Source organism: Choloepus didactylus, chromosome 2 (genome assembly GCF_015220235.1).
Source record: "Choloepus didactylus isolate mChoDid1 chromosome 2, mChoDid1.pri, whole genome shotgun sequence".
Classification (NCBI taxonomy): Eukaryota; Metazoa; Chordata; class Mammalia; order Pilosa; family Megalonychidae; genus Choloepus; species Choloepus didactylus.
The window spans coordinates 125104950-125131822 of record NC_051308.1 but is presented as its reverse complement, the minus strand read 5'-3'; the positions used below and the strand labels follow the sequence as shown (position 1 = coordinate 125131822).

Genomic DNA, 26873 nt, shown 5'->3' with positions numbered 1-26873 from the left:
AATGTGTCCACTGAATTGCCACCATGGGCAAGGGACATGCACTGCTCCTGCTTTGTTCTCATTGGCACTAGGGCCTTTGGGGTTTCCTTCTCAGGCTGTTTGCACTATGATGGGACTTTTATGTTCTATGGAACCTCTTTGGGATTTTGTATGAATTGCTATTCCCCAAGAGATTTTTATCAAGCACCCCAGTGACACTGTGTAGCTGTTCTTCAGGTTTGCAGCTATTACTCAGGAATTAAGAGAACTTTTCTGCTGCCAGTTATTACTTAATTATCCAGAGCTCTAATGGTTAATGTGTCATCTCTATTTTATACATGTAGAGAACATAACTGAAAGAGACTGAGGAAATTGTTCACTAAAATATATGTGGTACATTGTGAAGCTGATATTTATATCATGTGCTACTTTCCTATAGGCTCTGCTTTTATTGCTTCAACTCTGACTCAGGATAGCATTTGTGAGAATTATGATTGGAAATACAGGGCATTCGAAAAAGTTTGCTAATCCTAGTGACTTAGAGTTATTCACTTCAAAAGTATTTAATTGATTGTTTTATGTGTCAGATATTGTGTAGTCTCTGGTGATAAGGGGTGAAGAGGACAGATAATGTTTCCTGCCATCGGGAAGACTGTCTTCTTGCACAAAAAGCAGAAATTTTTTCATGCAACCACATAAATAGCTTTTAATCATTATTGTGGTGAGTATTATTAAATACTTACGTGCTCCTTGATATTGTTCTCTCAGCCAGTGATTGAACACTGACTGAGTATAATAGGACTACCGAACTGTTATATAAGATTTGACCGCAGAAATGGCCTTCTGATATTTTTGTTCTAACTGCGGAAATACCCAGAGTTGTTCCAAGGTGTCACTTATTCAGATGCATTGTACTGGATCATCTGTTAGTGTATTGTGGACAGAGAAGCTTAAGGTCAAGATTTTGGGTGGGGGCTCTGTTGTGATCCAAGAATGTAAGGGCCCCCCAAAATCTTATTCTTTCTTGGCCTCACTTTCCTCATCAGTAAGTTCACATTCCTATTCTCATTCTCAGTTTTTTTCTGAGACCATGAGATTTTGAGATGTGTGTTAACAGTGTCCTGGGAACTAGAGCTGAGACTGAATTTGTCTCAGCTGTGTATATTTCTTCCAGGACATTGGAAGACTCAATATCACAGAGCTGAAGGAACATACTGAAGAAAGAAAGTCAGCTTGTGTGGAGGTTGAGAATCATCCAAAGATGGAAGAGGTAATGGTGGCCCAAAGGACGTGAGCATATGGTAAATAAAGGTGGTGAGAATAAGGATGGTTTTCAGAGTGGGTTCTCAAACTTAAGGGGACATTGAAGACTGCCCATGACATCAGTCCACCTGTCTAAGAACACTGTCCCATGAGCACTGGGAGAGTCCTCTACTCATTTGAGAACTTGCTTACCTACCTGGTTAAGGAAATGCAGAGGATGGACTGAGAGATGGTTTATTCTGTTGTGAAGCATCAATTTCAAGAGGAGATAGATGCAAATATTAAAGCTGGAGCAAACGCTGTTTGGGGAAGTGTTGAAGATGTCCATTCTTGCCTTAAAAAGTTTTCCCTGAGTTATACAGAGGCCAGGGTAAGAGAATCTTTGCATCTGACTCAGTGATAGTAATAATATTCTCCTGCACTTATACTTGAGATAGGCTTTACACCCAAGACCTCTTCTATATTTTCTGAGTGCTCAGTTTTTCTTCCAATTGGAGGATATATCATTAAGAGTTCCTTGAGGATCTCAAAGCAGTGAGAGGAAGAACACAAACAGTTTCAACAAATTATGGTAGCTCCTCTATATCTGGTATTGAGGCAGTCCAGACGAAGGGTCAGACATCTCTTCCTACTGAGATGGGTGTTGAGAGGAATCCTCAAAACAGTCCATTTTTACCAGAGCTCATCCTGGAGACTGGTCACAGAGAGTGCAGGGTTAAGGGCAGTGGCCTCTCTAGGCTGGGGATTTGCTAAACTTTGGAGAATGTGGAGCCTCCCTGAGAGGATGCTTGGGAACCAAACGTAGGTGACATAATTTGAAGTTTCCAATCACTTCCCTTTTCCGTCAGTGATGACACATTACTGTGAGCCTACTCAATGCTTGGCTCTGTGCAAGGACCCATGCATATAGAAATATATATGTAATATTATCCCAAATCACAGACTATATCAGTCAGGGTTCAGCAGAGATCTATTATACGAATTCTATTATACAAATTCCATAGGGTAGGCACAGGGGCACCCCAGTGCAGGTTTGGATGAACTCCCCAGGAGAAGCCAACTGGCCAAATTAGAGAGAGAAATTCTTCTTTTCTAACTGCTAAAATCATCAGTTCTCCCTTTAAGGTCTTCAGTGGATTGGATAAGACTTTTCTCATTGCTGAAGGCAACCTCCTTTGTTGATTGTAGATGTAATCACTCACAGATCAAACATCTGACTGCAGATAAAAATCCACAAATTACCCTTGTCAGAAACAATCAAGGCAGTACCTACTTGACCAAATACTGGAAACATAATCCAGCCAATTTACCCATTAATTTAACCATCCCATGGGTCTCTCAGTCTGGTAAATAGTGAAGCTTGTGAAGTGTAATGAGAGAGGGTGATAGGAGGACGTGATCACTGCTGCCTGTGGTCACTTCAGTGGTTGTCCTGATCCTCCTTCTGGTTATTCCCAACAGCTGGATGACCTATTCCCTTCTAGCAACTCTGAACTTCACCTAGATTTCAGTCTTTCTGGATATAGGCTACTACTCGCCTCCATGGTGGCTCAGATTTGCAGTGTTGACTGCCAAAGCCTCCAAAAGGAACTGCTGATACCTGTAGCTAGTGACCATGTGCAGGCCAGCTGGAGAAATAAAGAGGCAAGTTTAGTGAGGCTTCTAAGTTCATCTTTGCCAAAATGGTCATGATGTTCTGCATACTGTCTGATGTGCCAAATGCTTTTCAAACTTCACAATTCTCTCCCCATGTAAAAACAAAAACAATACTGTCTATGTTCTTTGAATTTTAGAACTATTATATCCTCAAATTGCAGATTAATAACTAAGGTAGAAAGGAGTAAAGCAGCTTTCAAGTTTGCAGTGAGAACATAGGCACTGTTCCATACTCCTAGCCCTCTGACTTTAACTTGGTTGTTAAACACAGTGACTGTTCTCTTAGAAAACAAAATAAATAAACCACTTGTTTTGCTCCTCTGTTCCCTATCCTTTTTTTTATGTTAGAATAGTTGTGTGTTTAGAGAAAAATAATGCACAAAGTACAGAGTTCCCATATACACCCCCCCACACACAGTTTTCTCTTTTATTAACATTTAGCATTACTGTCCATAGTTTGCATTAGGGTTTACACTTCATGTTGTACAGTTCTCTGGACTTTTTAAAAAAATGTATTCCATAACATATATACAACTTAAAATGTCCCATTTTTTCCAATTTCAGATATATGATTCAGTGGTGTTAACAGTGTTAATCACAGGAGTTTCTGTTTGGAGGGATGGAAAAATGTTGGTAATGAATGGTGGTACTGGTGGTACAACATTGTGTGCATAATTCACTCCCCATCAAATTATGTACAACATAACAACTCCATTCATTTAGAGATCTTGGATTCCAAATTATTTGAAATCAATGAGAGGCTTTGCTGAGTTCATATGTATAAACAGTTGTGGTAATTACACTGAAGCTTACAACTCCATAAGCTTCAAAAGAACAACACCATGCTGTTGTCAACTACCTGCACCAGTGTCGTACCCTATGAGTATATCACGTTAGCACCTATCTATATTTGTACAACTGGTCTGTGGGATATATGCCTTTAAATAACCCCTTTCAGTCCTATTCACCTTCAATACAGCTCTGATAGGTATAATCCAATTAACGAACAATTATTGACCCTATCCATTCCCATACCTTTGAATTCACCCTCATTAACATATCTAAACATATTAGATTACCATTCCCCCTTCACTAGCTTCTATCACTAGATCCCCAATATTCTACATAAGACATTGATTTTCATTCACAGATTATATATTTTTTCACTTTTTAAATTGTAAAATGTAACATATATACATAAAAGTGACAACTTTCCAAGTGTAATTTAACAACTAGTTAGACAGCAAATTTCAAAGAATATTATGGTTTACAATTCCACAGTTTCAGTTATTTCCTTACTATGAAATATAACATATACACAAAAAGGTAATATCATTCAAAGTATGTTTTAAGAAGTAGATATGTGGGAAATTTCCAAAGTTATTATGAGTTGTAGTACCATAGTTTCAGTTATTTCCTTATTGTGAAATACAATATATATACAAAAGGGTACAGCTTTCAAATTACCATTCAACAAGTAGCTATAGAACAAATTCCAAAGGATGCTATGTGTTACAGTTCCACCATTTCAATTCTTTCCTTCTAACTATGCTAATATCCTAGCAACTAAGGAAAAAACTATAAATAGCAGTACTCATAATCCTTTGATAAATTCCATCTTTTCTGTTGCTAACCCTTCCTCTAATTCAATCACTTTCTCAATCTTCTGGTATGTCTAGGCAGTGACCACCCTAACCGGTTCATGTTGAAAAGGGGTGTCAACTTTATGAGCAAAGGGGACACATCTAGTTGATGTTCTTGAAGAGGTATTACCTCTGGGTTTTGGTTAGCTGGCATAGGAGCAGTCTGAAGGATCTAAGTTTCTGATGAATAAACTTAGTAAGTGAAACTTTTATAGAGTCTTAGGTAGGGATCCAGGCACTCTTTAAGGTTTTCGGGACTGTTGTTGACTTGGGCCTATCATATTTTGGTCATTTGCCGTATCTAGGTGAGGCTTGCATAGGAATAACCTCCAGGACAACCTCCTGACTCTGTTTGAATTCTATTGGCCAATAAAACCTTATTTTGTTGCCTTTCCTTTTCCCCCTTTTGGTCAAAAAGCATTCTCAATCCCTTGGTGGCTGAGTCAGGCTCATTCCCGGAATCCATGTCCCACATCGCATGGAAGGCTAATTCATCTTGGGGGTCCTGTCCCACGTCGGGGGGAGGGTGATGTATTTATTTGCAGAGTTAGGCTTGGGGAGAGAAAGTCCACATTTGAGCAACAAAAGAGGTTCCCTGGAAGTGACTCCTAGGCATAATTACAGGTGAGCTTAACCTCTTCTCTACAGCCATTAGTTTCACTAGAGCAAGCCTCAATAATGATGGTTTGACTTATAAAATAGGGAGTTCCTAAGTTCACATAGTATACGTTATATCCATGAAAATCCATCCATTTCTCACATTGTCATCACTTAGTTGTAGAATCCTCATCACTCCCCATTTTAAACAATTCTCATGATGCAAAACATCTCATAGGTCTTCTCTGCTGTTAGTTATATGTCCCTAGTATTTGTGTAACACTAGCATGGTATTCCTATTAATTGTAGTCTCTGGTATGCAATATGTAGGTTTTTCCCATATGCCTTTCTGTTGTCAATTCTGTGCTAGTGTCATACCTTAGAAGTACATCATGCAAGCTCCTATCTATATTTGTGGTGCCGATCTGCGGGAGACATGCCTTTAAACAACCCCTTTCATTCTTATTTGCCTTCAATATAGCTTTGATGGTTATAATCCCATTAACAAAAATTGTCACCCCTATCCATTACAATACCTTTGAATTTACCATCATTAACATATCTGAATATATTAGATTATCATTCCCCATCACTAGCTACTGTCTATTACCAGGTCCCCAATTTTCTTATAAAACATTGATTTTACATTGTTCAGATAGTTCATACAAGTCGTAACAAACAATAACAGATTATATTTTGATAGCACTAAAATCAATAGCAGAAACACTGGAAGTGACAAGAAAAGTGCTTATCATGTTTCATGATTGGGCAATGAATCTCACACAAATTCTAGGTTGCACTCAGAAAGTCAAGTTTCAGGGAATGCAGTGCATTGGGTGGGGTAAAGTTTAGGATTCTGAGAGAAAAGTTATTGCATTTAGCAGAGCATAAGTTTTGTGAGCAACACATTCCCACTTGACCCAAAAGATGGCCCTGTACACAAGATAACAAAAATAGCAACTCACTTCCTTTGGTCTTTCAGAAATAGGATGTCATTAAGGTAATTTCATATTTTCAGAACCAGCTTTGACTTTCTACCAAAGAGGTACAGTGAGATTTTGAGCGGAATGCATTAGATGCTTAGGTCAAATTGTGGAAAATTGACATCTCATCTATATTCAGACCCATGAACAAGATATTTATTTCTGTTCATCTAGGAAAGTGTTTGATGGAGTCCCCTTTCCTTTCCTTTTTCATTAATGCTCGGAACCCATTCTCACAGCCATGTCACCTTCAATTCAGGCAAAATTGCAGCTAAATGAAGAGAACCATTCAACAGAGGAATCATCCGAGAGTCAGGCTCACAAAACCAAGATGGAAATTGATGCCTACAAATCTCCTAGGAAGTGAGGGGATTCAGGATCGCTATCATCTGCCCACCCACCACTCTTCTTAACTTGAGCCTCTCTACCACTGAACCTCATAGTACCTGTACAGGGTGAATCACTGGCCACCCCAGAGCCAAGTCCTTGATCTTACCATGTTCTGTGGCGGACGGAAAACACAAATCACTGGTTTTAGGCCAACTCAATCATCCTACCAAGAAATACTCCTTACACCTGCTCTAGCGCCCTGTTCTATTTAATATATGGATGAACCGAATCAAAACATAAAAGATAGCGTCAGGTTTACAAGTCATTCCATGTATTCAAGGAGATCTATCAAAAATATCTTAATCATTGTGACAGTGTGGAAACAGCTCTTGTGGGGCTTGAATGAAATCATGAAGTGAGAAGTATGAAATGTAATGGATAATGACTTTAGAAAACAAAGTCTCCTCCTCATAGAGGAGGTTAGGGTTAGGTGGTGACTGTGAATCTGTAGTTGAATTTAGCGCAGAGCTGCCTTGGTGTCCCATGAGGGGAAAAGAAACAAACATGACACTGGGTGAAGAAAAACAAGACATAGGAAGAAAAATTTTTTAGAAGTTTTTATTCATTCACTTAATACATAGTCCGCTATTTTTCTATACTTCGTAGTGGATGAGGAAAATATGGGGGAAGACCCAGAGAAGAATATTAAACTAATCTAAAAGTTTTACATTTTACACCAGAAGTAAAGCTTTAAGGTCTGTTTTACTTTAAAAAGAAGGTGGTATGACTTGAGGACAGTCCTAAAGGAAATAATGATTTGGGGAAAAGATTACTGCCTTGGTATTCTTACACTTATACAAGAATGAATAACGATAAATTGGCTTAGTTTTCTTGAAAGAGACAGGCGGGTGGTGTCAGCACAAGGACACACAAATACTGAGAGTGGCTGCTGAGATGGACCCCACTGGTGGAGACCTTCAGGGGAGAGCAGTTGGCCTGTGCATCAGCATGGCCTAGGCCAATGGAAGGCAGAGGCTCCCAAGATTCCATGACACCCCCACATTCTAATTCTGTTATTGAGACTCCAGGCAGTTACCTGGTGTGCTCGGCCCTCCCTCCAGCACTCTCCTTGGAGACGGAGCCATAGGCACTGCCTCTTGCTCTGAGCTCTGGCATCTTGAACCCTGTTTATATGGATAAGGACTCTCAAGAATTGTGGAGTATTGATCAATGTTATCCTAACAGTAAGTTAAAAATTACAGTATCCTCCTCTCTATTTCTGCTTCAATGCATTTTATTTCACTTGTTTTTAATCCATCATGTGCTTGTTTCTTCCCCACAGTCTCAGTGTCCACCTCTTCTGCCTCCTGCTTCGCCATGGCAGACTCATGCAGCACTTCCTGTGATCCCAGGACAGAAATGAACATCCAGGAAATCAACCAGGAATTGCGCGCGCAGCTGGCAAAGTGCAAACAGGATTTCAGAGACCTCTGGGAGAAATTCCTTATGTCCCAAGCAACTTCCTACTCCCTGGCCAATCAGCTACAGAAATATAGTAAGTCCCACGGGGTCATGGACACCAAAGTGTCCCTCTATATTTTATCCTTTTCTCTCTAATTCAAAATGAATTTTATCCAGACCACAATGTTGGGAATGTAACAATAGATATTTAACTTTCAATCTGCAGAGGATGTAAAATCAGAAGCCCAGGGGATTAAAATATATTTTCCAAGTTAGCCGTGAGAGTGAAAGTAAAACATTACCAAATTTTTAGTTTTCAGGGAAGGTAAAACATGGTTGTTTCCCTTAGGGATGTGCTACAGTATTTCTCTAGGATCCTCTGTATACTGGATCAGATACTGAAAACATATAACATCACTTGTTAATCTAAATGTCTCAGTACTAATGGACTTCTATCATTAGAAACTTTTTACTGAGGCCCCATTGGCAAAGCACCGTTCTAAACTTACCCTGGGGAAACATCATGATAGTCCACTATGCCTGCCTTGGAGGAGCTTGAAGATGAGTTTTCTTCTCACTGAAACTTTGGGGAAGAGACTCAGATGGGAAGAGGCAAGTCCTGCTTCCAGGAGCAGTCTTTCTTTCCACTTGAATCCAAGGAAACCATTTAACTTTCTGTGAGGTTCTGTGTGAATCTGGGGGAATCAGAGCATCCATTACCCTCTATCTGCCTCTCCCTGAGCTGGAGAGCCTCTGTGCTTCACAGTGGCCAGCGGCTCCAGGTGGGGCTTCAGGATCTGAGCTATGAGACAGGTGGTCAATGTGAGAACGAGGCTGAGTAGAGAAGACTACCAGACCCAGGCAAACCAGGCAAATGGGCTGCTGACACGTGGGGCAGCCACTGCTCTTCCCATATTGTCCTTCAAAACTGGAAACCCATTGGCCTGAAGGGATCATGGGAACAGGGGTATGTGCACAACAGAACGAGCAACTACTTTTGAGTAAACCAATGGGGGGGGGGGGGATTTGTTTCATTGAAAATGATTGACATTTAGAAAGTAAAACTTAAAGCCTGCTAATAGGGAATTAAAGTAGAAAGCTTCTGGGAATGGATAAACTTAGTTTTATGAACATCTTTCCTCATAATTATAATATAAATGGGAAAAATGAAGTTGAAGAAGCATATCTGCCAAAAACTGTGTGTGAAGATAACACTGCACTTTAGAACAACAGGGAGCCTGGGGCCAGAGTTCCTGGGTTCACATCTAAGTTACTTGTCTTCTGTGCCCCTGAGCTTGCCACCTATTAAAACGGTCCTATAGGAGTACCCATAATACTGAATGAATGAATTTTAATGACTCGATGAGTTAATTTTTGTCAAGATCTTATAGCAGGACCAGGCACAGTAACACTTAAAACACTGTTAAAGTAATAACATTTTATTACTTCTTTCTTTCTATTCCTTTTAATTCAAACTTAGTAGTATTTGGTCTCATTTGTTTCACACACTTACGGTCTTAAGGCTTATAATTTACACAATTGTTTCTAGATAATCTATATTATCTGTGTAATATTAGAAATTCTTGAAACTCCCAGCAGAAGGAATATATCAACCAGTCTGAGGTCTTCCCAGCACACAACAAATCTCTACTTCAGCTCTATTGCTTAATGTTTTACCTAAGGGGTTGCAAAGTTTATACAGAGGCCCAGGATTTGTTGTCACACTTGAGGGGATGTGAATTTGGGTTAATTCACTGCAGTTAGGTCATCTTTTCCAGATTACTTTACCTGTCTATGAGCTAGTCGTGCAGTTGAGAGATGGAGAAATGAAGATGTGGAAATCCCAGCAGAGAGCCTTGTCCGGGGTTTATTTTGGGCCTTGGGATGGACGCTGCCTCCTCCCTTAAGGCAGTGACCACAGCAGCATGTCCAGCTTTCCACTGAGCCAGGCGTGTCTTTCTTTCCTCAGAGGCCAAAGAGCATAAGGACATCCTGGAGTCTGTGCTGGGGGAGAAGCTGCAGTTTGAGGAGGAGGAGCTGGCAGAGAAGCCCGGAGCAGCTGCAGGGCTCGGGTAAGGAGGGCTCCACGCAGTGCTGGCTGCTGGGAAGGTGGACAAACCTCAGCCATGGGGCAGCTCAGCCGGGAGAAACAGGGGAAGGACAGAAATTTACAAGCCATGTGCAGGTCAGACAAGTATTTATCAAACAATTAAAGAACAGTCAAATGGTAAACATCATTACTCAGAGCCTCCTTTCTTCTTTCTGTACTTCTACGAGATCATGGCTTGTCTTTCTTTCATTCAAAACAATGCTTTTTCTTGACTCTTCATTCTTTTGTCTTTTCATCCTTTCAATGCACTCCAGCTGTACCGCTCCCACACCTCTATCTGGCTCTGTGTCCACTCTCTGTGTGGTGCACTCCAGGTTAGACAAGGGAAGGGGCATAGGGAGAGGGGAGGGCCTGAAGGGACATCTTTAGGGAGCAGAATTGGGACTGAACTGGTTTTGTTTACAAAGAGTAAAGCAGGGGGTATATCAAGGAATCTTTCAGGTGGTGTCTCTGAGAAGGTGAAGGCCTTTTTAAACTTCATACTTTTGTAACAGGCAGGTCACCAAATATGAGGCAAATTTGGGGAGAAAGCTTCTTGGGGATAGTCAAACAGATGCCTCTGTCAAATCAATACAACCTATCATTCACCTATTTGCATTCTCAAATTATCTCTTGTGTCCCATCTTAGGACATACAATTCCCCAATTAGCGATCAACCACAGGAGCTGATACAGCTACAGGAGAAATTACAAGTAGGGAGACAGCTGTCTCACCAAATCAAAAAGCTCTTCCAAGACCTACCTTCACAGAATGAGCCTGACAATGGCCAGTGGCCAAGCTTTCAAGATAAACTAGATCAAGGACGCAAGCTGGCAGAGTGCCTTTACCGAAAGCTCTGGTCAGGTACGTTGGCCACGGGCCCTGATGACACAGAACTGCTCTAATTCCCAGGGTCACAGGAGGCACCACATCTCCCCACCTCCACACATGGCATCTGCACCTGCTGTCTTCCTTGGCAGTGGACATTTGAGGCCAAACCAGGATCAGGACTGCCTGGGTGGGAGCACAGACAAGAAACCCACTGGGTTGGAGATCAGAGGATATCAGATGTCTCCTTCATCCCTGATAGAATATGACCTTTTGGGAAGCAGGAATCATCCACAGAGTTTTATGGACCAGAGTAAGGATGTGAGAGGAGTTAGCTTGTGAGAGTGGAAAGAGCCCTGAAGTAAATATCAAAGCTTCTCCATCTGTAGCCTGAGCACAGTCCTTTCTATCTGTGCACCAAGCGTTGATTTATCCTTGTGGATTTGGGTTTCCTCAAGTGTAATATGGGTCAAATAGTGTCTTGCAAAATTACGGTATCATCAAAAATGTGATATTCATGAATTCCCCTTAAAAAAAGCAAAGACCTTATGTTTGAGGTTAGTTTAGTTTCTTGTTGTAGCAGCACCTGGTAGTAGGAATACTGGTTTGTACTGGAACACTTTCCATAGAGAATTTCCCAGGTTCACAGAGCAGGAGCAGATTTGTAGGTCTCCATGGAAGCTTCAATGTGTAGAGGGAAGAAGTCAGGATTTATTTAAATACTGTAGAGAAAGGAGTGGGTCTGTGTTGGAGCCCTGATGGACCATGAACCTGCTGTGTTTGGCATCCAGCTTTGTGGCAGGTGGAAGTTATAGCTGGAATAGTTAAAAGAATTTATGGACAAGTAACATCTTTAACATTTTGACCAATGCCATGGTAATGATCCAGATCTGAAACAATTTCCCTGACAGAACAGAAAACCAATTCAGTTCATTTTATTAAAAAAAACAAAAATGGGACCTTTCAGTAAAATTCTCAGTGTATCTTGAGCACATATTCATGTTCAAGAGGTCAGTGCTCTTGACTCATTTTGGGACCTGGTGATTCCATTGTTCCTCAGCTCTCAGTCCCAGTCTGTTTCTTTTCTAAGTTGGATTGTCCTTCCAAAGAAGTCCTCTGAGTGCCAGATGCACGGCACATGCATGGTCTGGGGCAGCAGCCTTCCCTGAAGCAATGCCTGCTCCCGACACACACATCCCCATGAACGGTCAAGGATCCTGTACTCCGTGCAGCACTAAATATTTTTTCTGATTTTAAGAGTTATGGTATTTGCATAAGTTCTTGTGTTTGCAATGTGTGTAGAGAGAACTGCTTAACGTGACTGTCCCTGTTCACATTTATTTGCAGAACATCAGAGCAGCCATGAGGGTGAAAGAGGACAACAGTCAGTGACTCCCAGGTGAGGCTGATAATCAGGGGCTGCTTACGTCCTGGTGTCATCTAGAGACCTCAGGTCCAGGGAAAACAGAACCAGATGATACCACCTATTTCATCCTTTCTGCCAACCATGAAATATCCATATAAAGAATCTTGTCTGTTTTCCTAGCAGATTGCTTTTTGGGCTTACGCTTCCTATTAATATCTTAAGTGTATTAGCCCAAAAGCAGTCTGATGCTCTATGAAATAATGTATGCCTTGGATTTCCTGAACTCTAGGGATCAGCTTTTGCACCTGTTTCAATATGGGGATGAGACGCATTTCCACAATAGCTTGTTAGCAACAAAAAAATACAAAACTAGAAACTGGGGGGAAAAAAAAATATATATATATATATAGTGTCACAATATTTAGAGAAAGAGACCAAAAAGGCACAAGGACACTGGGAATCTTCAAGGCATCGAGAAACTGTATTCACTGGGGTAACACATATAAAATTCACAACATTTATGCACAATGTTTAAAGTCACTCTTGGGGTTAACCGTGAGTGCTCTGGGTCATCACACTAGCATACATGGTTAGATCCTTGAGTCTGTTTCTCATCAGCATGCTCTGTGGTCAGGGCACGGGGTGCCAGCTATTGCTCTCTCTCTCTCCTGCTTTCTTTTTTTTTTAAATTTTTATTAGATTTTTTGTGGATTTACAGAACAATCATGCATGAAATACAGGATTCCCCTCCACCTCCCCACCACCAACACGTGCATTAGTTAGGAAAATAAGATACAACTGATATGAGTACTTTTCTTCTAATTATACTATTGTTTTAACAGTAGTTACATTTGATAAAATTGATAAAAGATTAGTACATTAGTACTATTAACTATTGTCTATACTTCATATAGGGATATTTTTGCCCATCATCCCAAACTCTTCTCTATTTTTTCATGCGTGCCTTAATTCTCATCTGCCCATACACTGGATAAGGGGATATCAATCACAATGTTTTTACAATCACACAGTCACAAGATGAAAGCTACAGACTTCCACAGTGATTATCAAAGATCAAGGCTACTGGATTACATTTCAACAATTTCTGGCATTTCCTTCTGGATATTCCAATACATTAGAAACTAAAAGAGAATATCTATATGATGAGTCGGCAGTCACAATCATTTGTTAAATCCTAACGTCTCAGTTAACAACTCCTCCTTATCATTTGATACACATAGAAATCTCTAATGGAACCCCTTATAACATTTCATTTGCTCGTTCCACTATTAAATTTACTTTACTTTCCACCTCAGGAGCTTTGAATTCCTGATTCAATCCCAGGCACAAGAGTTATCAAAGCTACGACAGAAAGTGGAGGAAGGGAGGCAGGTATCCTTCCTACTCAAACAGCACTTTGAGGACCTCATTACTCACAATGACCCTGACAAGTACGAGACACAAAGCTTCCTTGGACAACTGGCTGAGGGACATCAGATGGCAAAGCACCTCGCCTGTAAACTCCACACAGGTAAGTTGGCCCAGGCTCTGCTTCCACTGATCTAGTCCCTATTCCTAGACTCCATACAGCAGCAACTCCACAAGATATATTTATACCTGCATTTCCTGCATTTAGCTTCACGTTTGGGAACACGACAGGATCAGGTCTGCCTGGGCAGGAGCAGATGAGCAGCACACTGGGGTGGAGGTCATGGGATTAAAAATGTCTCCTTCATCCCCAGTGAAACTTGAACTTTAGGGCAGATGGCAGCATCTCTCAGTGTCCATGGGCTGAAAAAAGGATGTGAGAGCAGGCATCCTGTTTGATTGAATAGAGCCTCTTGCTAATGTGAAAGTTTCCCAGCCTCTAGTCTGAGCATTGCATTTACTAAATGTGGGCTATTGATTTTTCCATCCTGGATTTCAGTTTCCTTATTTGTAAACTGGCTGCAATATTGTGTTGCATGGTTTCTGCAGCAATCCAATGAGTGAATATACATGAAATCATTTAAAGAAGACAGGAAACATCACTATAGCAAAAGTTTAGAGACTCCATGAAGTAGAACTGGAGGTCAATCATGGTCTATAAAGGAACATGTTACATAGGGAGCATTTATCCTGGTTAAACAGTACGTGCCAGCCTGCAGATCCCCGTGAAGTCCTTGGATGTATCAAGGGAAGAAGGACAGGTCTCGCAGACCTCTCCTTAAAGACAGGAGTACATTCAGTGTGTGGGCTGTGTTGGGATAGAGCCACTGAGCTCTATGGGCCAGCCTTGCGGCAGGTGCAGTACAACTGGAGAATTCCAAAGAAAAGATGGAGAAATATCCTGTAACATGATGGACAGAAGAGATTTTTCACATTTGCCCAATTTTCCACAGAGAATACCATGATGGTGGGATTAGGGGCACCATGCCAGTTGAACCAGAAATTCATGCCAGGCCATTCCTGCAACAATAAAGTATGAGAATTTCAGTAGAGCCTTTCACTGGATTCTGATCTGCTGCTGGATAATTTAGGTCTCCATGCATGCATAGGATGTTGCATTTGTAAAGGGCAAAATGGGAACTGTTAATGTGTCTCTGGACTCTTCTGATTTTTTTTGCAGAAAATTATGAGGATGAAGATGACAAAGAAGAATTACTCGATCCAAGGTAAAAATGGATGACAAGTGTCTGGTAGTGTACAAGTTAAACATGGAGGATATCCAGAAATACCATGCAAAGAGGTACAAGGCAGTCATGCACTCTAGGCACTAAAATGAACAAAAACTAATGAACATCCAATATCAAGTCTAGAAGCAATGATGACATGGCCTTTTTAACCAGGGTGTCTATTTTCTTCGTGGTACTTGGAGTCACACTTTCCTAAGTGAACTAACTAGCCTCAGGGATCTCCTGCACTCACAGAAACCAAATGTCCTCTCCTGTATGGTCAAAACCAGGGTGAGCTGCCTGACAGTCTTCTGCACTGTTAGCCTTAGTTCGTTGGCAATGAGCAATGGCTGTTCTGTCTTTCCTGCCTCCATGCCAGTCTCACTGTATCCTAGTCAGATTAGGATTGTTTTTTGATCCTTATAGCAATGGCCCCTTGCCTTCTGAGACCTCCCCCTTAGAGTTCCTATCAGGACCACCTGGGACATGGTGGTGTCCAATCCCTCTTGCATTAATCATCTGTCCTCCCAACCCTAGTAGGCTCAGCAGTGAACTGGAAGACACAATGGAGGAAGTCCTGCAGGACTCAGTGGATGAACGTTATTTGAGTCCTTCCAATGACTACAACCTGTCTGATTCCCAACAGCCTTCATGCAGCACTTCCTCTCACTTTCAGCAACATGGAGTCTGCTGTGTTTCAGATGTAGCCAGTAAGTACTCTCATTGTCCAGAAAATAAATTTGCAAGAGCCTCAGAAGTATCTACAGATATTTTCTTCTTAAACCCTGTCTAGACTGAGAGGTGTTGTTTTGCAGATAGGTCCTATCAATCCATCTTGGTTTGAATCAAACTCTAGGATAGAGTTTTTCCACATGTGGCAGGTGGCTTAGGTTGCTTTACTGTCTTCCTAGCTCCAAGCTCCTACTTTCTCACCCTGGCCCACTTTGGCAACTGCAGGCCATTGATCGCAAGGTAGGCCAGAGTGGGGAGACTGCTGTGACCATGGCCACCTTGCAGCCATCATGACCACACACTCAGAGGAAGTATCTATCAAGTCTCCTTCCTTAAGGTGGTCTTCCCCAATGTCATGCAGTGACCTCACCCATTGCATTTCCTGACCTGTGTCCACCAAGCTCCACTGGTGATGACCACATGATAACATCTTTGCCAGCTGTTTTGGAGGTCTCCTGTCACAGTTCCTGTTTACAAACCTTTCTTTCTGCTGCCTCTGAGGTGGTTTACATCCTTCTGCATCTTGATACCTTGATATTGAACAATAATCCTGACTGTTTCCAGTTGTTTCACTAACATCAAAACTCTTATCTTGTTCCCCATCCTCCAAGAATGCCATGGTTTCCTTCCATGTACAGCATTAATTATGTTACCTTTTCTGGGTTCCCAGTTTTAACCATGTTTATAGTTTCAGTGCTATAAATCTCATCTCATACATCAACACCTCATGTACCTCATGGAGATATAACCTAATTCTTTAGCAAAGCAGGGAATTTACCCTTCTCTTACTCTGCATCAAAATCTTCTAGTTGGCCAAGAGATCCTTCAGATTGCAGCCTCATAGGCAGGTGTAGATTAATATCCTAATTTTCATTTCTTCTTACTTGGCCTACATTTCAAATTTTGAATCATGCAAGAGTATGGATTATTAGTAGACTTTACTTATCAAATCACCTTATATGAAGATGAAGAGATCTCTAGGTTCTCTTAGTATATCTGAATATTTTATTGTGAAATCATAAAATTTGGAGAGACACCTCTTTTGGTCAGTGAAAGACACAGTTAGCGACTTTTCCTCTTAAATTTCCATCCTCAGTCCTGTCGTCAATTTCTGTCTGAGGCAGAAAACAGCAAGGCTTTTCTCAGGAGCATAGCATGTTAAAATGGGGAAACTTAAATATGCATTTATTTTGCAATTATTAAGTAATGCCCCTTATCAAGCGAATTTTGTATAAGCTATAACTCATCTAATCCTCACAGGGATACCCGTTTGTGTTCGCAATTCTAGGTCAGATTCTGAGGCTCAACAAGGCCTTTAAACTTGCTCAAGATAACCCAGCTGGGGAGAGAAGGGAACACTGGCCTTTGTCTGCCAGAATCCATAGCTGAGGCTCTCCCCACCACTCTCTGCAGATCCAGAGATCAAGCAGGAATGGGTTCTCACCCCTACTTTCAGTTCTTTATTGTAAATTACTGTGAAATTATTTTAAGGGTAAACAAAAAATTGTAAGTCTGGTAGACAACACTCCAATAGCCTCTCACACATTACCTAACTCCTAAAATATCAAAGCATTTATTTCTAAAACTAAACCAGCAGCATTTCCAGTCCCTCCAGGCAGAGCTCAGCTCCCTGAGGGTCTCTGTGGAAACAGCAAAAGGGCTGGAAAGCCCATAGCTCTTCTCACCAGTCCCAGCCCCAGGGGTTTCCTCCTCTCCCTCAGAGTCACCAGAGGGAAACTGAGAGTAAAAAGCAACATGATTAAATTAAACAGTGATACATTCAAAGCTATCCTAGACCTTAATTGGAAATATCATTTGAAGTATATCAGAGTACGGAAAACTCTTTCTGCAGCATTTTTCAGTAGGGCTCGGTGGGGTGATTAGTCACTGCACCTTTCATTGGAGGGAGGAGGGAGAGAAAGCTGCTAAAGCCACCTCAATCTGGAGCTGCACTGGTTTTAATGGAAGACAACCTCAATCTCCCTGGAGCACTGTTAGCAGAGGGGCATATCATGTTTAATGGGGACTGCACTGAAAATTGACTCAGAATTCATGAGGGGGCAACAAGTATGCAAAGAGGTGAAGAAAATGAGATTAAGAATGGAGAATAAAAGACCATATTGAATGAGAGGAAGCATCAAATATTTGAAGGACTTAAGAGGAAGGGAGACAGATTTATTTGGTGACACTCCTGGGCTGAATAAAGTCTGCATGAAGAGTACAGGTTAACAGGTGTTGGCCACATGAGCAGGTCCACTCCTGGCCACCAGAGGTGTCTAATGGCACAGTGCCTGCTTGTGGAGAGTGAGCTCCCCTCACATGGCCTTTGAGCAGAAACTTCATGATGTGCCTCAGGTGCCTAGGAAAGGATCTTGCACTAGTTGCCCCTCTCTGTGGTTCCAATTTTAAGGTCATTCATTCCATGTTTAGCAAATCCTTCACCAAACAGCTTTGCTTGTTTTAGGTATTTTACTATTCACCTCAATATGAGTTATCATAAAAGCTTACAAAGGGTACCAAATTACTGAGGAAAAAGAATTAGTGAACTGTCTCTGGAGGACATATGGAGGGCACAGCAGGCCAAGGAAAGAGCTTATGTACCAAGATCGGTTGGCTAGTAGTCACATGGTGCAGTGATTGTTGGGGAGGATTTTTATACAGGAGTCAGGGGAAGTGAATTACATAAAGACAAGTGGGGACAGAATTTGTGAAAACTATAAAGGAAACATGAAGGATTGACATTTGCGTAACTGGCAGTGGAGGTGAACTTTCACAAGTAGCAGAGAAGCGTGATAAGAACAAGACTTTAGGGTAATGAGACTGGTGAGGCATTTGATAGTGTGAGAGGGAAGGATCTGAGAAAGTAGTTAGAAGATTGCAAGAATCCAGACCTCAATGATGAAGAGTCTGCTATAAGGTGCTGGTAGCAACATGAAGTTGTAACAGACACGTGAACAATCGTTCTAAGAAAACACTGAACAAGCCTTAATGAGAATGGGAGGCATTAGGGAGAGGAGAGAGAAGCACTCTACACCAATGGGGTATGCTCCCTTGGGGCCAGCCCTCCTGTGAGCCTGATCGGAAGTGACGTGAGACATTGAAATCTTTATTTATTCCACTTTCCAAGACTGTGCATTTATTTCTCTGTAGATATATAAATACATTTGATCATGGGGTACTGCTTCTGACATCCCTGTAGGGTGTTGACATGTGGGGATTATGCCTTGTGTTACCTGTGTAAAGAACCACAGGTTCTGCTTCAGGAACACTTCTGGACCCTAAGGATCCAATAAGGGGCTCAGACCCATACTGCATTATGTACAGCTGCTGGTGACCACCATTGAGTCAAAGGAAAGTATGTGTGTGTGGGTAGGTGGAGGAGTGTTACATGTTCCCCAAAAGAGGACACTGAAAAGGTTCTAGTACCGTGAAAATTCACAAAATGTGATTCTGAATCTAGAGATGCCCAACTCAGTTTTCAATGTATCACCCAGAAGCCTGGAGATAACAACCTCTTCCCCTTTTCTCTCATTCCTCTAGGTAGGGATAAACAATGCCTTCTCTCCCATCCCTGCAGCCTGTCTAGAACATGCTCTCTAGAATAGTATCCTAGGTTTCATGGTAACAGAACAATACATGTGTTGTCATCTGCAAATCCAAGGCCCTCCAGTTTTAAGCAGGTGATTTTCTATTCAGGCATATTCCAGCCTGGCCACCATTCATCTCCGTTTCTCCAGGCACCACATGAAAGGTGACATCTTCACACAGTGAGGCCTGTATTTTTGTTGCCTAGATCACCTGGATGAGGGTGCTGACAGGAAGGGATATTAAGGGACATGAAGAAGGGTGAACAGGAGGGTGTTTATCAGAGAAAGAACCTAGATTGATCATCACACACCCCCTTCTGCTTTCAGCTCCCAGCTGGGATGCCTGTCACCCAGGACCTATGATTGGAGCCTGGAGCAACTACATGTCAGATGTGCAAGCTTTGCAACTGCAGCTGATGCCAAGCCCCCTTGTGAACAACTGGCTCCAACTGCAGCTGGATCACCAGTGGATTAGTGGTGATTACACACCTAGGTTCAGCCCTTTCTCCAACATCTGGAGCTTCACAGCCAATGTCGACTCTGGAAACCAATGGCCACCTTTTCAAGGTAGGATAGCAAAGGGGAATAAGAATCTCTGCTTGTCCTGTTTCTCATCACAGTGGACTGGGTGGAAGAAAGAATGGGACCTATCCCATGCTCGCTTAAGGTCTGGTTGAAACCTGTGTGTCTCTGACACTGAGAGGTTAGTAAGTTCAAGGGATTTAGGATCAGCTCTGTCCCAGGTCCTGGGTTGGCGGCTTACCACTTTCTTCACTTGTCCAAGTTCCTTAGGTTTTAGGTACTTCTGTCTCAATTCCCTCTTCTGTGAATCCAGGAAAATAATGTCCAATTCCAATGTTTGTTAGGAGCATTAAGCAAGCATTAAGAGTGCCTAATTCAATCAGATTTACTCAATACAGTCTATGAATATGTAATACCTTATCCTTGTATTTTTTGAGGTCCTTTAACATTGACTTCACGTACATTATCACATCTGAGTTAATTCAGCTTTTACGACCTTCTCAGAAGGCAATGTTTGTCATTTCTCTTCCTCCTCTGTCAGCATCCCTCATCAAGGCATTTTCCCCACTTAGGCACATTGTGTAAATGTGTGGAAATCCTGGCCCCCTCAATTCAGTCTCCTGATACATGAAGCTTCTTGTTGTGTTCACTGTGCATCCCCACTCCTGTATTTTAAAACACATACTTTCATAAAGTGTGCAAATCAACTTCTTTTAAGTTATCCTTTTTAATTATTCATCTCCACACACTTGCATTGGCCATTCCTTCAGATGTATTCTCATCAGAATATGCTTTCTCACAATATTCTTAAAACTGAGCTTTCAACACATCATAACTATTTTATCTAGGTTGTGTTAATTAGTAGGTGCTCAGCTATACAAGGTTACCCTCTACTCTGCAACGAGGGAAACACTCATGTTATGAAGTGGTGGCAAGGATCAAATAAGTTCATCACAAGCACTGATCTCGCCTATGGAAAGGGCTTATAGAAAGTGCTTAGTATCAGGGAAACTCAGTGCTTCTCTTAAATGATATTTAAATTTGAAGCATTTGATGCTGTCTTCTCTTCCCTTTCACCCCTCCTTTCCTTCTGGATTTCCCACAATACCAGCCAAGACCCAGGTCTCCAGCTAGGTCACTCTTGCTCCTCCCCAGTTCCTCCACAGGACAGATCATGAAATCAGCCCTGTGCCAGCATTTGCAGATCAGGTAGTTGTTGTCCATTTAGTTTTATTCTCATTCTTCTCCACCCTGTGATTTCTCCCTGATCCCTAACAAGTCACCTGTTCTCTTGTTCTTGTGTTTCTACATTTTTACCAATTCCAACATGATTAGAATGTCTCATTCAATATCTCCAAAATACTCACTAAATATATTTCTAATTACATATACACACATATGCACATTTATCTTTCTTTACATTTATATGTCATATAAATGATACACATTTCAAATGCATAGTATATACAGCCTGAATATATGGCATATATCATATACATATGGAAATAGTCTATTCCCCAATTCTAGTCTTCAACAGGTCTTTTTTTTCCTTAGGGTTCTCCTTCAATTTTTGATTTTGCTTCACTTCTGTCCAGTTTTTCCATTTCCAATAGCACAGTCTATATCCAGCATGATTTCCTTGCTTTTGCCTTCACTACCTCTGAATTATTTGTGTTTAGTATTTGAACTTTTATTCAATATTCAATATTGGGAGCCTCTTTCCTCCTGGCAAACAGACCAATACTGTTTAATGGAAGAAGCATCAACAAAAAAGAAACTATCGACGTATCTCTGATAGCTTTGCCTCACCCCTGGAATTTCTAATGGTCTTTCCTGTTTCCCACCCCTTATGTTCTTTGATGCCACTCTTAGACGGAAGAATGAGTCACAGTAAGATTTTGAATAACAATGGAACCTGTTTGGCCATGGTTTTATTTTTCATAACTGGGTTTTGATGCTTCCATAGGAATGAAAACCTCTCCCAAGCTGGTGTGTGATTCTCTTGAGAGCTCAGCAGCTGACAATCATGGGAGTCAAGTCCTTGGCCATGTTGACACCACCACTGACTTCAAACAGAAAATTATGAGAAGAAAGTTCCGTTTCCACAAGTGGAAGTTAGCATGCAGATTCCCTGGCCTTCAAATTCAGGCCTAGAGGTAATCACATCTATGATTCTTTGGCATAGTTGTCCCTTATTGCTTTTTATATGGTAGTATAGTGCATTCGCCCACTATCTTTTTACATCCTTATTCTCCCCAAGAGATGATATTACCTCTGTAAGGGCCTTCCTCTGTTTTCCATGAAGTTTGTGCTTGGCCTGTGCCACACCCTATTGTCTCCATCTCCTGTTTGCTTTCTGAACTCTGCTTTGCTCCTGCAGCTGCTGCCCTCTCACCATGTATCACAATCACACGGAAATCCCAGTATCACCATCATTATCATGATGGGAGCATCTTGTAAGCCACTAAAACCTTAGTACTTTATCTGAAATCACACATTTCTTTGCCTTCTCTTTCCTGCTCCCCAACTTCACTTTTTCCTGGGAGCACTGTCTTAATAAATCCCTTGCACCTAAATCCTGCACTTGGGTCTTCTTTTGATCTGATCCAGGACAAATCTTAACCCTCAACTGTACCTTTGAAGTAGAAGTGTGAAATGTGAGGAGGAAAAGCCCCCTCTACAAAATCTAATTTAGAACTTGGATCTGAGCCAGCAGTTCCCGTACAGGCCTGGAGGCAGGTTTCTCATCAGTCCCAGAAGTGCAGGCCTGTGCTATTCTGCATGGGCCTTCTGACTCTTCTATTTCTGATGGCCACATCTGAGCTGGCCTTAACAGTAGGACTTTGAAAGTCAGCCTAAAGGGACATCTGTCCACCAGTACATGCAGAGGGCAGATTTCTAAAAGGCAGAGAGCTTGAGTTTTTTTAAACCTTTGGCCTCTCTACTTTAACCTCACATTACCACTTGTCCATGCCCAGTGAATTGTCCAGAACAATGCAAGTTGGTTGAATCTTGAGGTCAAAGATTGTAAGAGAACCTGGTAGTGAATTAACTTTGTGAAAAGGGGTAAAGGAGGCAGCTTTATGAAGACCCAGGGAGATCAACAAGGATATCAGAACTACATTTTCCTTGGTCAAATGCCAGTGAGAAAGGAGAACATATCTGAAGTTGAAAGAAAGAAAACTAAAATCTTTACAGCCAGTTGAGAAGCCCATGGGAGAAAAGATGGGGAGACCAAAGAAAAATAGGGATGGTCTAGACAGTAGTTCTATATTATGTGATCATGGAAAAAACATCTGGTGAATGCCTTGAACCCACCCCTTGACATTAAGATTTAAATGGTCTGAAGTGGTTTTTGGGCATCAGCATGTTTAGAAACCTTCTCAGGCAATTCTTATCAGCCACTGGATATGAGAAGGGACATTGGACTTCTAGGATCTCAGGTTATCAGCTGAGTAAGATCCCAAGTTTGTGGCTGCCTCATAGACAAGCAAAATATCAGCTATAGATGAATTTTTTTCTTCTTTCAAGAATACAGTTTGTATAAACTAGAAAATAGAGGGAAGCAAAGGAGTTAGGTGGATGAGTTAGACACAATTTCTATGGAGCACAATTTCTCAAACTTCTTTCATTATAAGATAAACTAAGATATAAATATTACATGGACACCTAGTATACAAAAAGTCATAGCTGTGCTTAAGTGCAATGGAATATAATATTTTCTTTATACTTTCATAATACAATCTGAGATTCCCATTCAAATTCATTGATTTCACAGACTGTTAAATGGTAGGTACTATATTTTCAAAAATTTATTTAGATCAATTTCTGTTTTAATTACAAATCCCACAAAGAACTTTTATGCCTCGTTGAACTAAAGAGAATAGTAAATAAAATGAAACTTACGAAAAGATTGTATCTTAATGCTACTTTATGTCATAGTTTACATTGGCAAGAAATATTATAAACAATGTTTCTTAAGGAGTAGTTTGTGGAAAAAAAATTAAGGAAAAAGAATCTAGTAAAACCAAAACTATGTTTTCACTTCGCATTGCAAACCTGTTTTTGTAGACTCTGAGAATATTCCTAGACATGCCCCTAGATGTGAACTGCTATGAATTCAGCCTGAGGGAATGAGGAAGATGAATTGAGCCACCATTAAGCTCCCTGCTCTCTGCTAATCCCTTTTGTCATTCTGCTCTTTCCTTTACTTCCTGAGACTCTTTGGAAGAACACCTGCACTATTTCTTCTGTACAGTGTGGGTCCATTTTCAGTCAAGGCGACCTGTGTCCTCTGATGTCTGGTGGTGCCTCTAGATTGGAGCCTTTCCTCTCCCTCCCCCCACCCCACACATGGAAGGAGCCTGAGGCCTGGCTTCTAGGCCAAGGTTGTCAGTAACAGGTCATGTGTGTCTAGTTCCTTAGCCCATTGGCACCAGTCTCCTCACCTGTGAAAGCTGGAACTGGACTAGGATGGGCCTCTGTCTTTCACATTCTGGGTCTCCTTCCAGAGTCCTTTTCCCTCCTTCCTAAAATGAATGAGACTCTGAATTCAAGCAGGGTCTCTTTACCTGCAATGCGTCCTCCAGCAGGCGCTTTCTGAATTTTCATGTTTGATGCTTAGTACAACCCTCACCTTGCCAGCTGGTGAAAAAGCCTTGAGTGAGCTACACCCAAGGGGGAGGGAAGAGTGCAAATGAGCAGCTGAGGAATGCTGGTAGGGATAGGACTTGGTCTCCGTAGCAGTGAAGCCAAGGGATGAGAGGGGCCATCACTAGCTCCTGGTATGGAGTGGGCATCACTCTGTCCTACTCCACAGTCAGGAATGTAACTTAGGGAGGTGTTTCTTTGATCCATGGATATCACTGACCCCTGAGCCAATGTGCAATTCACCCCTTTAGGCTCATAGTTTCAATAGGAGCTCAGTGGGCTCCTGGCCTCTATCTCAATATAGCAATCACTCCAGGCTCACATATCAGCAGGACTTGACAAGGCTGCCAATTGATTTGTTTTCTTTTCCATCTTAGGTACTAAGTACTTATGGAAGGAACTACAAATATGTATGAAACTTGATTTTAAAAAAAAGAAAAAAAAAAAAAAAACCTTCTCTACCTGATGAAAAAACTGTAAAACAACATCTCAAGTTAAATCCCACACAGACCCTTGGAGCCATTCATCATTGGGAATCAATTTCAGAACTATCAACCTCTCTGTACTTTGCATCCAGAAGGCTCTATCAACTAGAAACATCACCCTCCTTCCATCTTCAAATGTGATAAATACCTAGGAGGACCAATGCCACGTTTCACAGACATGTATGAGAGGCCTTAATCCTTGCTCTTTTCCACCCAAACGTGTTTATCACTGGATTGAGGAGTAGGAGGAAGAAACAGCCAGTCAAATTGGACATTCTTTGACAGCAAATGGGATGTGCTAGGAAGCACACATCTTTAAGAGTATCATGGTCTTGTGCAAAATGTTTAACCTGAATTTAATTATGAGGAAACTATCAGACAACTACAGAATCTATTCCATTCAACAAGACAACCTACCTGTCCTCTTCAAACAGCCAACTCCACAAACAACTACAACAAAAAGGTGTGGCTACAGTTTTGGTTCAAAGGTAAGGACTTACTTTGTAGTCGTTTTGAACCAAAAGTGTGTCCTCACAGTTTTCTTGTTGTTGTTCATGGTGATGTTGACTTTTTTGAAGAGGCCAGGTCAGGTTTCTCGTGTGATGCTCTACATTCTGAAGTTGCCTGATTATTTTCCTCATAACTAAGTTCAGATTCACATTTTGGGTAAGATTACTCAATAATTACCAAACGATTGAGTGCCTCCTAGTTCATCCTATTAGCAGAATGATTGTCCAATCACCTGTTCACCTTTGTTACTGTGATCCAAGGTCTGGTCACTCGGGTAAGGAGGGGTCTGTCAGATTTTGGCATTTTACAGATTCACTATTTTCTTCATAATTAAGTAATCTGGAGAGAGGTACTTGGAGAATATTGAATATCCTGTTCTGAATAATACTCTTCTAAACTTCTTAGCATCTATTGATTATCCCTGCTCCTTGAGAATAACTATGTTTGTGTTTGCATATGGAAAAATTTCTAATTTATTCACTCTTTTATTCTTCAATTTGCTATTAATCTGCTGTAAGAAATAGCTTTCCGTCAGCATTTCCTACCTTTACATTTTTTTGATTTCACTATAGAATCATCAATTTTTCTTATTGAAGATGTTTCAATCCATTATCATCACTATTTTTGTTTCATGTGGATATACACTAACATAAATATTATTTCTCCTATTCATATTTATGTTCAGAATTCATATGCTGTAGACTACATTTACCATATATATTAGATTGTATTTACTGTATTTCTCTATGCTATTTCTTTTCTGTGAGTGTGTGATTCTCATGTGTCCTATATTTTTTGAGGAATAATTGTAAGGCTATTGATAAAATTGAAATAAAAACTTACTTTTCAAATACTTTGTATATGGTTTATCATTTTTAAAAGACATCTTTTCACTTTAAAACTTCTATCCCTTGATGATCAATGACCTTATTCAATTGTCTTGTTTCTTCTATTTTTACATGCCACTTATTATGGTATTAATTCTACCTTCTTAAAACCCACCATTTATAGACTAACTTCCCACCTGCTTGCCACTTGGTTTGGTTTTTATTTTAGTTCTTTTATGAAATATATTCATTGCTCACTGGCAGTTCATCAGTCAAATATTTCTGTCATCTCTGGTTAGGTAGAATTCCTCCTTAGTAGATTTCTTACAGTGGGGTCAGGAATCCCTGGGTTCTTGATGTTTCATAATGTTTCTCTACTCTCATGATACGTGGGCGCCTTGTCAGGATATAAAGTACTGGCTCAAATAATTCTCTACAGTATTTTTTTCTAAATACTGACTTTGTTGTGTCCTATTGAGAGGTAGAATTTAAGTTGATTTGCTCATCATTCTATGTGAATTGGCCTCCTCCACACATGTGAATCCACACATTCTATGTGAATTGGCCTCCTCCTGTAGGTTCTAAGAATTTATTTCTTTTCTTTCTTTTTTTTTTTTTTAGTTTTTTTTTTTAAGCAGCTTTATTGAGATATAGTCACACACCATACAACTGGGAGTTAATACTTAATTGGTAGAGGATTTGTGTTTGGGA

The 26873-nt window shown here is 40.9% G+C and overlaps 1 protein-coding gene across 1 annotated transcript; it reads left to right on the top strand.

Moving 5' to 3' along the window:
• The first annotated feature begins 1198 nt into the window (after positions 1-1198).
• Positions 1199-25875, top strand: LOC119518102 (neuroblastoma breakpoint family member 4-like). The gene is made up of 9 exons (XM_037815166.1): positions 1199-1249; positions 7794-8006; positions 9882-9984; positions 13512-13726; positions 14804-14849; positions 15387-15559; positions 19496-19735; positions 21657-21846; positions 24718-25875. Exons 2-8 carry the CDS (start codon positions 7829-7831, stop codon positions 21842-21844), a joined length of 1143 nt encoding a protein of 380 aa, XP_037671094.1. The 5' UTR covers positions 1199-1249; positions 7794-7828; the 3' UTR covers positions 21845-21846; positions 24718-25875.
• Positions 25876-26873: the final 998 nt, after the last annotated feature.